This window comes from Bufo gargarizans, chromosome 1, assembly GCF_014858855.1.
Source record: "Bufo gargarizans isolate SCDJY-AF-19 chromosome 1, ASM1485885v1, whole genome shotgun sequence".
NCBI lineage: Eukaryota > Metazoa > Chordata > Amphibia > Anura > Bufonidae > Bufo > Bufo gargarizans.
Genome location: NC_058080.1, coordinates 382,613,712 through 382,630,145, shown reverse-complemented (window position 1 = coordinate 382,630,145; position 16,434 = coordinate 382,613,712). Strand labels below are relative to the sequence as shown.

At 42.8% G+C, this 16,434-nt stretch overlaps 1 protein-coding gene across 1 annotated transcript in view; it reads left to right on the top strand.

Annotated features, from left to right (window-relative positions):
* The window catches only part of SIN3B (SIN3 transcription regulator family member B), an 87,760-nt gene extending 73,489 nt beyond the window's left edge, over positions 1 to 14,271 (top strand). The window contains exons 18-20 of the mRNA XM_044270321.1: positions 1,685 to 1,776; positions 2,045 to 2,249; positions 12,772 to 14,271. Coding sequence (XP_044126256.1) covers positions 1,685 to 1,776; positions 2,045 to 2,249; positions 12,772 to 13,002 — 528 coding nt within the window. The 3' untranslated portion in view covers positions 13,003 to 14,271. The remainder of the gene's footprint in view (positions 1 to 1,684; positions 1,777 to 2,044; positions 2,250 to 12,771) is intronic.
* Positions 14,272 to 16,434: the final 2,163 nt, after the last annotated feature.

The window sequence follows — 16,434 nt, the reverse complement described above, 5'->3', positions numbered from 1 at the left end:
TTTGTGGGGTAACTTGCGCCACAGCTATAGTTGTTATACTTGGTGTGTTCAAAATTTTGTACGTTACTTGTTAAATACTGCTCATTATATGATGCACCATTTTTCCCAGTGCCTCTTTACTACTTATGTATAGCACCATCTTGTGGCATGTCCATTATCTGAGATTGTCATCCACTTTTCTTTGTGTTGATTTATCTACAAATCCATGTATATACTCGCCTATATGATTTTTCATATACCCTTAGGCTACTTTCACACTTGCGTTCAGAGCGGATCCGTCTGGTGTCTGCACAGACGGATCCGCTCCTATAATGCAGCCGTTGGGATCCGTTCAGAACGGATCCGTCTGCATTATATTTCAGAAAAAAATCTAAGTGTGAAAGTTGCTCAGATGGATCCGTCCAGACTTTACATTGAAAGTCAATGGGGACGGATCCGTTTGAAAATTTAGCCATATTGTGTCAACTTCAAACGGATCCGTCCCCATTGACTTACTTTGTAAGTCTGGATGGATCCGTTTGCCTCCGCATGGCCAGGCGGACACCCGAACACTGCAAGCAGGGCTCTGGTGTCCGCCTGCTGAGCGGAGCGGAAGACAAATGGTGCCAGACTGATGCATTCTGAGCGGATCCGTGTTCGGGGCCGCTTGTGAAAGTAGCCTTATGTTGTGTTATATATGTAATTTCTGCTTGATAAAGGGCACTGAACACAGGCCAGGTACATTGCAGCAACACATATGGAACGAATGCTTACTGGTGGCAGATATTTTCAATATTTCCAGACAGACTGGCACAATGGATTCTCTTAACTGAGTGATAGCCGTACATTCATTCCCAACATCTTTTTGCACATGTGAAAATCTTACAGCATTTCTTTATGGCTGAATACATGCTCAGCTCTTTAGTTGTCTTGAGCATAATCATTCTTGCTGGGTGAATATCAGAACTTAGCAAGGCTTTCCATGTTACAGTAAATGTTAGTTTTTAAGGGCTGTGTGCAGTGCGGCAATCCAGTTCCGTGTGTGAGCGTGATGCTCTGTTCTTGGCACTGCTATACTGATTAAGAATGCTATGTGACTTTATATGATCCTGTAGAAATAACACGGTCACTATGATTCTCTAGCAAAAAGGTCATGCATTATAAATCAGTGTAATGCTATGCACTCTTGCAAGACGAGCAGTGTCCAGAAGGGAGGATCACGCTCACACATGGAGTGTGATTTCCAGACTGCACACTCTTGTATGAAACAGGCCTACATCATTTACAAAACTCACTAGCCCCCCCCCCCCTTCCTCCAAGTCGGCTCCCTCTTTGTGGACTATTTGGATATATTCAGACACAACAGAAATTTCTGTGACTGTCCTATTTATCTGAAGGGGTGTGCTGAAGATCCGTCTCATGTAATTATACCCAGAAATTGAAGGTTTAGCAGTTTCCCCCATATGTAGCGATGACCCAAATCTCTCCCATTATACCATTTCTTATGAAAATGGGCAGATGGGACTGTTGGTGGTTGTGAGCTCGTCGTGATAACCCTTCTCTTCATTCACAGAATGTGGATACCAGAAGCAGAGTTGTATTCTCCGCTCCTGCCAATTGTATAAGTGGTATTGGTCTGTAGAGATGAACCTTTATTTGATACCATGTATTAGTTTTCTTATTGTCTTCCTTGTATCCTTTTCAGCACTTATCCAGCTACGTTGAACAGTTCATCAATGTAGATGAGCAAAACAGCCAGAGTGAAGGGTTTATGCTGAAGCCAGTGCTTTTACAGCGGTAAGTTAGAATTTCACTCGACCTGTGTTTATCAGACAGATGACTATAAGGGAGGATCATAAAAACTGCCTGGAGCAACCAGTCACATCACAGCTTTCATTTTCCGGTGCAGAAATGAAAGCTGTACAGTTATTGGTTGCAATGGGTAACACCGTTTTTATTGGATTTCATTAATCACCCCAGTGCTTTCTGAAAAGAATGGTTACCGCTTTACAACATGGGGATTACCACAAAGAGAAAGCAATAATCGTTGAATTGTCCTCCACAGAAATATCAGGCATTTCCAAAGATGGCAATGCAGAACCATGCGAATGATGAAGGATGAAGTGAAGAGCTCATGGAAAAGACTGATGGGAGTGGAAAGTGCCAGCAACATGGACTGCCGCTTCAGACTGAATAGTCATAAGATGATGTTTATAGTGAACTCTGAAGATTATATGTATCGCTGGGGAACACTGACTCGAGCCAAGGAGGTAAAAAAACAACTGACAGTTTTAATGTTTAATAGCATTTTTCTACCCTTGAAATATTTAGTTTCAATAGTTTTTTATTTTATCAATAAAACAAAGAAGTATTCGGACATAGACACCATCACAGTAGTCAGATGAGAAGGTGCGTTATGACAATACATCAGTGGGCGCAGCCACTGCCACACAATAATGCACAATACACCATAACCGTACATATCAGCAGTAACCCAGGTGTAACGCCAAAACACCTACAGGTGTTATCCACATTCCGCAGCATAGGCCATGCCGCCGTATACACCAACAGTATAAACAGATCAAACCAAGAGCTGTGGATTACCACAGAGCAACCTAGGGTAAGGCCTCCTCTAGGGAAGAGGAAATAACGGAGGGATGGGGGAGGAACACACATAAGGAAGGGTTAAGAAATACCCGTATCGTATTTCAGCTGTATCTCCGCTGCTTCCGCCTGTATCCCGGACTCCCTCCTCAAGGGGAGTGGAAGGGACTACTGATCCACTCACTCCAAGTCGCCTGTCTCAATTTAATGGGTATGGTTGATGGGGGTAATGAATGTTCATACCTGCAAGTCTGATTAATCTCTTGTATAACTTCGAAAATCGAAGGAGGGATCTGACTTTTCCAGTGCCGGGTAACTACCAATTTGGCGCTGAGCAAAACATGGCCTACAATGTGTCTATTCGGGAGCGGTATTTCCTTAATCCCAATGAACAACAAGGCCAACTCAGGGGATGGGTCTATTTTCCGCCTCGCTAAATTTGAAACCAAACGGAAGACTGACTTCCAATAGTCGTTTAGGATGGGACATGACCATAGGACATGGAGTAAGGATCCGCCTCCTCCACAGTTTCTCCAACAGTATGGCGATGTAGAAGGATAAATTATATGAAGTCTCTGGGGGGTAAAGTACCAATGTAGGATGGTTTTTAGACCTGCCTCATAGTGAGTGACACACTTGAAATTTGAAGCTACAAATCCAATAGCATCAGTCCATGAGTCCTCTGAAAAGGTCCTATTTAGATCCCTTTCCCATCTGAGGACAGGAGGGGATTTAACAAAAGAAGCTTTATCCCCCAGTATGTCATAAAGTGATCTTGTGGAGTGTTTTCTGAACAAGGAGGGAAACTGGAATAATCGCATCACGGATGAGTTGATCTGTGGAGGGGATTGAAGGGTCTTTGAAAGGAAGTGACGTATTCTTAAATATGTGAAAATTTCAGAGTGAGGTAATGCAAAAGCACTTTGAATGGTAGGAAACGGGAGAATTGAGTGGTCAGCTATCAGTTGGGAAATAGTGATGACCCCTTTATCTCGCCAAGGCGCTAAGTTAATGTCGGGTATGGACAACTCAATAGCCCGTGTGGAGGCTATTTTGAAGAGCTGGGATGAATCATCTTTCGATGCCTTATGTATGGTGGTCCACAGGGCTCCCACATGCGATATTGTGAGCAGAGTGGGTGCGAGGGAAGCAGGACCCCACAACAGGTGGATTAAGTAATCCCTAACCGGAACGTGTTTCAACGCATGGCTCTCAATCTGTTGCCACGCTTTTTCATTACTCGACGCCCACCATTCCCTAGCAAAGGAAAGGCCGATTGCTATAAAATAATCTCTAATGTTTGGGAGACCCGCTCCACCAGCGCGTCTCCTTCTGGTCAAGAGTTCGCGAGCTATCCTAGGCTTAGAACCTCCCCATATGTACTTGCCCAATAATGCCTGGGCTTTCTGAAAAAATGCAGCTGGGATCGGGATTGGAAGGGCCCGAAAGATATAAATCAGCTTAGGCAAGGTCATCATCTGGAACGATGCAATCCTACCCACCCAAGAGATTGTCTGCATAGAGAAGCTCGCGAAGTCCGTAGACAAGGTATTGAGAAGGGGGACATAGTTCTGTGTGTATAATAAAGAACAGGGCGAGGTGACCTTGATTCCTAAATAGGGAATCTCTGAACACTGCCAGTCCAGGTCGTGGGAAGCTTTCAGAGTGGCTAAATCTGCAGGTGAAATGTTGATAGGAAGGGCCTGAGATTTCGAGCTATTAATCTTGTAATACGAGAGGGAGCTATAGTGAGAGATCACATCGAATGTGGCCGAGAGGGATTGACCCTTGAAATATTTAAACGGATATTCCAGGACTTATCTCCTTAACCCCTTAAGGACTCGGCCCTATTTCACCTTAAGGACTTGGCCAAATTTTGCAAATCTGACCAGTGTCACTTTAAGTGCTGATAACTTTAAAACGCTTTGACTGAGGCCTCATGCACACGACCGTTTTTTTTTTACGGTCTGCAAAAACTGGGTCCGTAGGTCCGTGATCCTTGACCGTTTTTTCGTCCGTGGGTCTTCCTTGATTTTTGGAGGATCCACGGACATGAAGAAAAAGTCGTTTTGGTGTCCGCCTGGCCGCGCGGAGCCAAACGGATCCGTCCTGAATTACAATGCAAGTCAATGGGGACGGATCCGTTTGACGTTGACACAATATGGTGCAATTGCAAACGGATCCGTCCCCATTGACCTTCAATGTAAAGTCTGGAGTCTCTTTTATACCATCGGATCGGAGTTTTCTCCAATCCGATGGTATATTTTAACTTGAAGTGTCCCCATCACCATGGGAACGCCTCTATGTTAGAATATACTGTCGGATATGAGTTACATCGTGAAAACTCATATCCGACAGTATATTCTAACACAGAGGCATTCCCATGGTGATGGGGACGCTTCTAGTTAGAATATACTACAAACTGTGTCATGACTGCCCCCTGCTGCCTGACAGCACCCGATCTCTTACAGGGGGCCGTGATCAGCACAATTAACCCCTCAGGTGCCGCACACTGCCACCAATGTTATTAATGCAATAGAGGGAGGGGGTGCTGGGGGAGGCCGCACACTGCCACAAATGTTGTTAATGCAATAGAGGGAGGGGGGGCCGGGGGAGGCCGCACACTGTGCCACCAATGAAATTTAAACAGGGGAGGGAGGGGGGTTTGCCCCCTGCTGCCTGGCAGCCCCGGATCTCTTACAGGGGGCTATGATACGCACAATTAACACCTTCAGGTGCAGCACCTGAGGGGTTAATTGTACGGATCACAGCCCCCTGTAAGAGATCGGGTGCTGCCCGGCAGCAGGGGGCAGTCATGTACACAGTTCGTTGTATATTCTAACTAGAAGTGTCCCCATCACTATGGGAACGCCTCTGTGTTAGAATATACTGTCGGATCTGAGTTTTCACGAAGTTAAAACTCAGCTCTGAAAAAGCTTTTATGCAGACGGATCTTCGGATCCGTCTGTATGAAAGTAACCTACGGCCACGGATAACGGACACGGATGCCAATCTTGTGTGCATCAGTGTTCTTTGACGGACCCATTGACTTGAATGGGTCCGTGAACCGTTGTCTGTCCAAAAAAAAAAAAAAAAGGACAGGTCATATTTTTTGGACGGACAGGATACACGGATCACGGTCTCGGCTGCAAAACGGTGCATTTTCCGATTTTTTTTTTTTATTTTTTTATTTTATTTTATTTTTTTATTTTTTTATTTTTTTTCCACGGACCCATTGAAAGTCAATGGGTCCGAAAAAAAAACGGAAAACGGCCACGGATGCACACAACAGTCGTGTGCATGAGGCCTTATCCAGGCCATTCTGAGATTTTTTTTGTCACATATTGTACTTCATGACACTGGTAAAATGAAGTAAAAAAATTTACCCAAATTTTTTTTTTTTTTTTTTTTAATTGCTAATTTCCAAGTTTCAATTTCTCTACTTCTATGATACATAGTAATACCTCCAAAAATTATTACTTTACATTCCCCATATGTCTACTTCATGTTTGGATCATTTTGGGAATGACGTTTTATTTTTTGCGGGATGTTACAAGGCTTAGAAGTTTAGAAGCAAATCTTGAAATTTTTCAGAAGTTTTCATAAACCCAATTTTTAGGGACCAGTTCAGGTCTGAAGTCACTTTGCGAGGCTTACATAATAGATTAGAAACCACCCAAAAATGACCCCATTCTATAAACTACACCCCTCAAGGTATTTAAAACTGATTTTATAAACTTTGTTAACCCTTTAGGTGTTCCACAAGAATTAATGGAAAATAGAGATACAATTTCAAAATTTCACTTTTTTGGCAGATTTTCTATTTTAATTTTTTTATTTTATTTTACAAAGCAAGGGTTAACAGCCAAACAAAGCTCAATATTTATGGCCCTGATTCAGTAGTTTATAGAAACACCCCATATGTGTTCGTAAACTACTGTACGGGCACACGGCAGGGCGCAGAAGGAAAGGAATGCCATACGGTTTTTGGAAGGCAGATTTTGCTGGACTGTTTTTCTTCGACGCCATGTCCCATTTGAAACCCCCCCTAATGCACCCCTAGAGTAGAAACTCCAAAAAAGTGGCCCCATTTTAGAAACAGCTGTTTTGGAATCGTTTTTATTTTTTGTTATTTACAACATTCATCTGACAGGTTAGATCATGTGATATTTTTATAGACCAGGTTGTCACGGATGCGGCGGTGCCTAATATGTATACTTTTTTATTTATGTAAGTTTTACACAATAATTTCTTTTTTGAAGCAAATAAATCATGTTTTAGTGTTTCCATAGTCTGAGGGCCATAATTTTTAAGTTTTTGGGCGATTTACCTTGGGTAGGGTATGATTTTTGCGGGATGAGATGACTGTTTTATTGGCACTATTTTGGGGTGTGTGTGACTTTTTGATTGCTTGCTATTACACTTTTTGTGATGTAAGGTGACAAAAATGGCTTTTTTTTTTTTACACAGTTTTTATTTTAATTTTTTTACGGTATTCACCTGAAGAGTTAGGTCATGTGATATTTTTATAGAGCAAGTTATTACGGATGCTGCGATACCTAATATATATACTTTTTTATTTATGTAAGTTTTACACACTATCATTTTTGAAACAAAAAAATCATGTTTTTAGTGTCTCCATATTCTGAGAGCCATAGTTTTTTCAGTTTTTGGGCGCTTATCTTAGGTAGGGTCTAATTTTTTGCGGGATGAGATGACTGGCACTATTTTGGGGCGCATATGACTTTTTGATCGCTTGCTATTACACTTTTTGTGATGTAAGGTGACAAAAAATGGTTTATTTAGCACAGTTTTTATTTTTTACGGTGTTTATCTGAGAGGTTAGGTCATGTGATATTTTTATAGAACCGGTCGATACGGACGCGGCGATACCTAATATGTATACTTTTTTAATTCATGTAAGTTTTACACAATAACAGCTTTTTTTAAAACAAAAAAATGATGTTTTAGTGTCTCCATATTCTGAGCCATAGTTTTTTATTTTTTTTGGGGCGATTGTCTCAGGTAGGGGCTCATTTTTTGCGGGATGAGGTGACTGTTAGATCGGTACTCTTTTGGTGGGCAAACGCCTTTTTGATCGCTTTCTGTTGTACTTTTTGTGATGTAAGGTGACAAAAAAAATGGTTTATTTAGCACGGTTTTTATTTTTTACGGTGTTCATCTGAGGGGTTAGGTCATGTGATATGTTTATAGAGCCGGTCGATACGGACGCAGCGATACCTAAAATGTATACTTATCCTTTACAATGCATTACAATACTTCTGTATTGGAATGCATTGGCTGTATGAGTAATACTGTGTGTATTACTCGTACAGCTTCCGGCCTGTGAGATCCAGGGATCTCACAGGCTTGTCAACGGAAGGCAGCGCAGATGCCTCAGGAAGGCATCGCGCTGCCTTCCATGCCATCAGGTCCCCCCTACAGCCCCATGGGGACCCGATGCCGCCGCAACAGGTAAAAGCCGCAAACTGCAGGTCTGAATTGACCTGCGGCTTGCGGCGATCGCCGACACGGCCCCCCCGCGCATTTAGCCAAGGTGCCTGCTCGATGATTTGAGCAGGCGCCGGGTTCCGATCACCGGGCAGCAGTGATCGGAACTATACATGACGTACTGGTACTCCATGGGTCCTTAAGGACTCGGGAACCATGCCGTACCGGTACGTCATGGGTCCCTAAGGGGTTATAGGGAACCTGTCACCGGGATTTTGGGTATAGAGCTGAGGACATGGGTTGCTAGTGGCCGCTAGCACATCTGCAATACCCAGTCCCCATAGCTCTGTGTGCTTTTATTGTGGGGAAAAAATTTGATCCATATGCAAATTACCCTGAGATGAGTCCTGTACGTGAGATGAGTCCAGCGTAAAGGAGCCCAGCACCGCCCTGCATCCTCAGAATTTCCTCCTTGCTCCCAGACGTCAGACAGCCAGAGCGCCGTAATCTCGCGATGCGCAAGCTACCGCATGCGTAGTGTCCTCAGTGTTCCTTCCCTGTGCTGGTAGCAGCCTCAGGGAAGGAACAGCGCATGGGGACTGGGTATTGCAGATGGGTTGCTAGATGGTCGCCAGCACATGTCCTCATCTCTATACATCAAATCCCGATGACAGGTTCCCTTTTAAAGAGGTTTTCCGCTTTTAATTTTATTTTTTTAAACTTGTATTGAAAAAATGACTAAAACATAGTAAACATTTGGTGTACATGCTTGACATATGCAAATACGCAATGATCCCCAGAATTTTGCTAATTTGGAATCTCATACCCTATGTTTTATATACAAGATGTTCATATGGGATTATGGCATTTACCAACGCCTTTCATTGAGTAATGGATGGACATCTATCTCCCATCCATTTAAGTGCAATTGCCTTTCGTGCCAAAAATAATGACTCTCATAGAAATATTCTGATGTAATTGAGAGTATATGCATTAGTCTAGAATGCCAAAGAGGCATATGTTTGGGTGGACAGGAAGTGGGAGATCTATCAAGTTAGAGAGAAAGTGAGTAATATCTTCCCAAAATGATCAAATATAAATAGGGATACAATATTAGAATGTATTGGCTCCGATGAGCCGAAGTTATTGCTTCGCAAAGTCTCGACGTCATCCGAAGTTGATTTGCTCATCCCTAAATATAATGACCGGCCCGTATCAAGTGCCAAAAATCCGCACCATCCCTGGCACAACGGTGACTTCTGGTATGAGAGAGTCACATTTATTTGTTTAAAGGGAATGTGTCATCAGAAAATGACCTATTGTTTTAAACTACATTTTATGTTTTATTTTTAAAGAATCTTTGGTGGTTTTAATTTTTCTAGGCAAAACTCTATTTTTAAACATTAAATTCTGCAGTTTTCGCACCAGCCACTATGCCTAATAATAGGTGGCACTTCTTGGTCTGTAATGACAGATAAGGCAGGATCCACCATTCACAATAGCTGATTGTCAGAGTGTATCTATTCCTTCCTCGTACAATGACCTCTGCACAGGTCACAGAACATGTCTAGAAAACTGTCCCATAGAAGTCAATAAGGTCCTCTCCTATCCATTGTGTCTATGGACCATGGGGCTGCTGTAAAGCAATTTTCTTAAAGGGAACCTGTCACCTGGATTTTGGGTATAGAGCTGAGGACATGGGCTGCTATCACTGTGAAGGAGCCCAGCACCGCCCCGCATCCTCCAAATCTCCTGCTTGCTCCCCGACATCACAAGGCTAGAGCGCCGTAATCTTGTGATGCGCGAGCTAGCGCATGCGCAGTTCGTTCCCTGAGGCTGATGCCAGCACAGGAAAGGAACACTATACCGACACTGCACATAAGCTAGCTCACGCATCGCGAGATTACGGCGCTCTAGCTTTGTGACGTCGGGGAGCAAGGAGGAGATTGAGTATGTGGGGTGGTGCTGGGCTCCTTCAGTGGGTGTGGCTGGGCTCTGGAAACATTGGTAACAGCTCCTTGGGCTTCTTACTTGCCTCATTTAGATATATATAAAATCGTGTTTTTTTTTAAATAAAAGCACTGAGAGCTATGGAGACCAGATATTGCGGATGTGCTAGCGGCGATTTTGCAGCCCATATCCTCAGCTACCCAAAATCCAGGGGGCAGGTTCCCTTTAACGCTTTCTAAATGCGGTTAAGAACAGCTCTGTGTGGGAGGAGCAGCTGTAAAGTGAAAGTAAAAATTCCAGCATGCATTGCCGCAAGCATGTGCAGAGGAGCAGTCACATGACATGAGACAAGAGCCCCTCAGATAATATCAATAACTCAGTCATCAGTGAATAACTGCTGTACAGACATAGCAATATGAAGTACGCCCAAGTCCCCGCAGCACACAGGAATATGATGCTAATGTATCACACACATGTTACTGGGGGGAGGGAGGGTGCCCTGTTCATAAACTTACTGTAGGGCCCAGTCATTTCTAGTTGCACCATTGGATTTAAGCCATGAACAGAATGAATAGAGGGATAGATTTATCATTTCCCTTTTTCTGAAAAGTGGCGTTAAAGTTGCAAACTGTGTTTAAAAAGCGTGTCGGGGAAGGGGGTGTGACCAGTCGCCCCAACAAATTTATGTAAATTTTCACCAGTTTTCTGACTCTCATGAAGCCAGATATCCACAGCAGCTCTGAGCTGTCATAGATTTCTGTTTAGGTGCATGGACTGCCATAGGAGGGGAGCTATAGAGCGGGGGGACAGATCTTGTTGCACAAGAGCTCTGATAAATACATTTCGATCGATCTGCTCACATACTACACGACTAAGGCTACTTTCATACTAGCTTTAGCAGGTTCTGGCAGGCTGTTTCCCTGCCGGATCCGTGCTAACGCTAGCCCACGAGTGCCGTCTGAAGTCCACTCCGGCCACATTCACTGATGCCCAGCACACTGTTTTTTGTCCGACCGCCTCTCAGCATGTTTGCAGTGCTGCGGCCAGATCTCCGACCTGTCCCCATTAAAGTCCCTATTACTGAAATAAATGGACTTTTGCACAATATTCTAATTTTTCGAGTTTCACCTGTATGTATGCAGTATATATAACAGTACGGCCTGTCAGAGTTGTGTGGAAGCACATTTAAAGGGGTTGTCAGCTTTTACTATCGAGCGAGCTATCCCCAGGATAGGTCATCTATATTAGATCGGCGGGGGTCCGACTCATGGCACCCCTGACGATCAGCTGTATAAAGAGAAGGCAGTGCTCATGCAAGTGCTGCCTTCACTACTGTTTACCTGCTTGTCGCAGCAATTGTAGCAGTGTATTTACAAGTATGGCTTCCCCATTCCCTTCTATGGGATGGCTCTGTTCAAGTGCATAGGACGGAGCCGTACTACAGAAGTTTTACAAATCACCTGGAAACAGGCAGCCATGTAAACGGTGAATTAGCCACCATAAATCTCATGGAAGCGACCTGTGTGCTGTGTATGTCATGTAACACTGTTTCTTACTTAAGGTAAGGGATTATATGATAAAGAATGTCACATGAATGATGCCATGGATGCATTACACAGGACTGACTGATAAATGCACTATACCGTTCTACTGTGCAGGTCAGCAACCTGCTATAAGAAAGTAAATGAGTAAATACATCAGAAAATTGTATATCATATTATATAAACAAAGAAATGAAAGAAATGCAATAAAAACTAGAATACCCTTATCCAGCTTATTAGCTTTTTATTTTTTTTCCCGTCAACCTAGCCATATTAGGGCTTGTCATGTGGGATGAGTTGTATTTTTAGTGGCGCCAATTTTGGGTACCTCTACTGTTATATAATATTTAATAATGTGTGTACTTTTATTTTTATTTATTTTTATGGATTTCAGTGCGGCAAAATATAAAACGTAACAAAACCTATATAACATATATGTTTCACCATATTCTGACCCCCTTAACTATTATTTATTTTTTCTTCTTCCTACCACCTGGCAGACAGGGCACATAGTGAGACAGGAGCAGGGCTAGTGAGATAAGAGGCAGGCTTAAAAATTTAACTGTGCCCAAAAATGTTTTAAAGTTGATGTTTAAAAAACAAAAATGGAGCGGCGACAATTGGCTCTGTCATCAAGGGGTTAAAGGGGTTGCCAGAGTTTAGTTTAAAAAAAAAAAAAAATGGCCAAGGGTGCGCAAAATGTGATGGAACAATAAGAGGCCTTAAATTCCCATTTATTGCCCCACCATTTCAGCGCCTCTGTTCCTCCCTGCCAGTCTCTATTTACTTGACTGCAGCCGGGACACACCCATATGCCCACATGACTCCTGCAGCCAGTCACTGGTCTGTGTTCTCATGCCATATTTTGCAGTCAATCAATAACCGTAGCAACAGTCACGTTGGTATATAGACGACCAGGCCAGCGGCACACAAACTAGTAAGCAATTTTCATTTTATTGTTTTATCAGATTTCTCCCTCTTGGACAATCTTTTGCCCAACTCGGACAACCCCATTTAAAGGGCATATGGCCTCAGTATTTTTGAACTAAAAATTAAAGCTTAATTTTGTGGGTGTCAGTTTTCATGGCTTCTGTGTACCAAAACTAGCCGTTGCGACAATGGAGATGTATTTTCCACCTCTGTGTCCTGCTCTGTGATGGCTTGTGCTATTATGGACTATTGTAACCTCCCTAGTAATGGTGGTACCACGAGTTACTAACTGGAATTGTTTTCTCCTACTTTTTAGTTCCAGCCAATGGTCTTCCAGAAGCACCATGAGAAGTTTGCTACTTGGCATAACAGTTGGCTACAGGAGAATGTCAGTCCCAGAGCAGCTGAACTGGTGCAGGACTGGTTGACTGGAGAAGATGATGAAGAGATGGTTCCTTGTAAGACTATCTGTGAAGTCTCCGAGGCTCATGGCATGACAGTCACCAGATACAGAGTGCAGTACACACGCAGAGCATCCTCTCCCTGATGTAGGAACAGAAGAACCCCTGTCTGCATTTGCTGCTGAAAAACTATTTTTTTTACAGGGCTTGTTTTTTGCTGTTCTTAAAGGAGGTGTCTGACACTAGAAGACATTTAAAATCAGTGCCATTATTCTTCAGCTTGTGCTTTTGGACACTTTAATCGACCTTCACATACTGCGCCACTAATGCCAAATGTGGGGTGGATAAGGCCAGCGAACCTGTAACATTACTGTCGGGATGACCGAAACCGGCCTTGGCTAGAAATACTGAGGAATTACGTTGAGACATTAATGGCTTGTGCAAAGATTCAGGGATTGACCATTCTGTATCAATCCAAAAGAAATGATGGTGCTGCAAGACGTGACTTTTTTCTCAAATGACAGAAAAGAAGTGGAGGAATTAGTGTTTGGTCCAAATAATTTCTAAATCCGTTCCATACCTTGGATTATAAATCCACCTGGTGGTAGCACCTAAATGTCTTTAATATATCAATTAATAATGAAGCTGTGGGGTCACTTTACTAAAATGCACCAGAACCAAAAGCATTAAAGGGGTTGGCCAATTTAAAAGAATCCCGGCTGAATGGGCGCACACTTCCATGCTGTGCCACAGTAATGAGACATGTACACTTCAGCTCCCTAATATCTGTCCCTCAGCTATGTAAACATCCCACTGCCAGGTCCGAGGGGACCAAATTGGAAGTGGTCATGTGGTTTATGGCGCCTCCTCTTCTGAGCAGCTGCGGTCAGTCGTTTTTATCAATCCAGTGCCTCTGCAGAGAAGAATGCAGCCTTGAATGGGTAAGAGAGCCACCATTTTGGTTTCCATGGATACGGCTTTGGGGTATTTACGGATGGGCAGCCGGGGATGTTGTGACGAACAGTTCAGGTAAGTATGGCCGTGCATGCCCATTCAGCCTGGATTCTTTTAACATGCCCCAAGTCTTTAACAGCTTCTTGTACATCAAGCACTTGGAATGATCAAGAATATGAACTTGTATTACACGATTACCCATGAACCTTTGCCATTGCCTGGCACTAACCGAACACAGTATTTCAGTCTCAGTAATTCTGAAAATGAGTTTGTGGCAGGATTTGAATTATAAAAGTATTCAATGATACCACAATTCTATACATTTTTTTTTTTTTTTTTTTTGTCTATACCGAACTTATATAATGGTTCAAATAAATCAAGTGCTGTAAAATTAACATGGTACATGTGTGGTTAATACATTATACCCCTGTAATAAAGAAAAACGCCAGTCCTAAATAAAACGTTGGCTGTATGTACTCTCTATTTCCGAATAGTACATTATTTTTGCCCTTTGTATTTGCTGTTACAGTATGGTTTCAGCATTGTAGAAACCTTTTGTTCATTGCTGTGCACTTTTGCCTCGTTGCATCTGTTCCCTGATTGAGGTCATGCATGGTGATACAAGTTACAGGGGTTGATCAGGATAACAAAAGCATGTCTGCTTTCTTCCACGAATATCGTCATGCTTGTCCACAAGTTGTGTGTAGTATTGAAACTTTGTTCCATTTGCTGAAATAATGTAACATAGCTGTGCATTATATTCAGTAGGTGACTCAGTACTGCACACATCTGCATAGTACACACTGGATCAACATTCAGAATGTGTATTTTATGTACGGTACCTCTATTATTATTTATTATTATAATATTATAACTGTTTGACTGCAGAACACACTGACCCAGATCTACTAATGTGTCTGCACCAAAAATCTAAGGCCAGACACAGATGAGCCCGTTCAATGCTAGAAACTCGCTGCATGTGTCGGTGAGAGGTCCCGTTCTGACCTCTGCTCCTCTGACAGGATCACAAAGCGTTATAATGACTGTGTCCCTATAAGACCTCGAATCTACTGAATTACACTGACCGCATTATTTCAGAACAATTCAGTAGATTCCGGCTCTCACAGGGACACACAGCATTATAAGTCATTGTAACGCTTTGTGATCCTGACAGAACCTCACACGCAGCCAGTTTCTTGCATTGAATTCACTTGTCTGTGTCTGGCCTAAAAGTGGTCCAAAATGGTGCATCTAGTTTTTTTTTCTTGGCATGCTCGACAAAGGAATGTGGCTTTCCAGAAGGGGCAAAACAAAGATGCGCCAAAATTGTGCAATGATTCTAATGTAAAATTCTATCTCAAAGTAGGCCAACCAATAGTTGGTATAGAGTTACAGAAAAGTGTCATCCTGCCTGAGCCCCTGTGATAAATCTGGTGCAGGTCTACACAGCCGGTCTAAGCTTACATAATCTTTACGATTAGTAAATCTGAGCCGCTGTCCTTTAGAAAGCATTAGGGTGCATGTCTGCATTCTTCCACAAACAGCACCATGGCTGCAATGCCGCACACAACCCATGGGCATTGTGGCTGAGGGCTACATGCAAAACAATCCATTTATTGTTTTTTTTTCACTGATACTTTGGTGAAAAACGGACGGTAAAAACTTTCCTCTTCAATTTTAATAAGGGCTGTCTCGCCGTGAAAATGGAGAAAATGGGACATGTCAAACTGCTGTGTGAATAACCACCTAGACTTCCATTGTTCTTAAAATGGACAGGTGACCGTCGTTAAAAAAAATAGTGTCACACGTCCGTTTTTCACGGATTGTTTGTCATGTGAATGTAGGTTAAGAAAGCCCTCAGGAGCAGCTACACAACCTTAACCCAGTTAGTTTAAAACAGCATGTCCTTTTCTGCCTGAAAGAAATGGGTAAAAGGGGCTGTTTCATCTCGCCATTACTAAGGCTGGGCCGCCAAGTGGCAGAAAAAGTGGAAGACTCCACGGTTTCCCAGCCACCTGGTGGTTGGCGCTTTGCCCTATCTCACTAGTAACTGTGAAATAAGACAATCCCTTTAAGAAAGGAATGAACTAAAATTCTGTCTTCCCCTTCCCCCAACATGTGTTGTAGTTAAATGGTGTCCTCGGCTGTTTTTGCAGGTGAAAAATCTTGTAGGGCTGTTGTATTCTGGTAAGTTTTTGCTACTTTTAATAGGGTGTCTTAGGTTTAGCTTTTAGTTTTTGAATTCTGGACACTAGAGGGCAGTGTTTCACCAGGATCCACTGGACACAACTAGCGTTACTAGAGCAATAATACTTCTACCATCCAAACTATGTGATGTCCAAAGAAACTGTATTATGTTATGTATTGCGGTCATTAATGATGTATACATTGGTTTATATTCTGATCAGTCTTTTCTCTCTGCATCTCAGTCGTTTATTCAGATCCAGTGCACTTATGAAGAAGGCTGCTTCATTGCAGATTGGTACATGTATCCTTCACTGTATAAACTAGTCCTTGGGCAATAGGTTGCTATGTACGTGTCTTCCATGTCTGTGTATGCACTGGTTTTAAGCACGCATCACCCAGCTGTTGTGAGCTTGAATACTTGGATATTGGGACTCTTT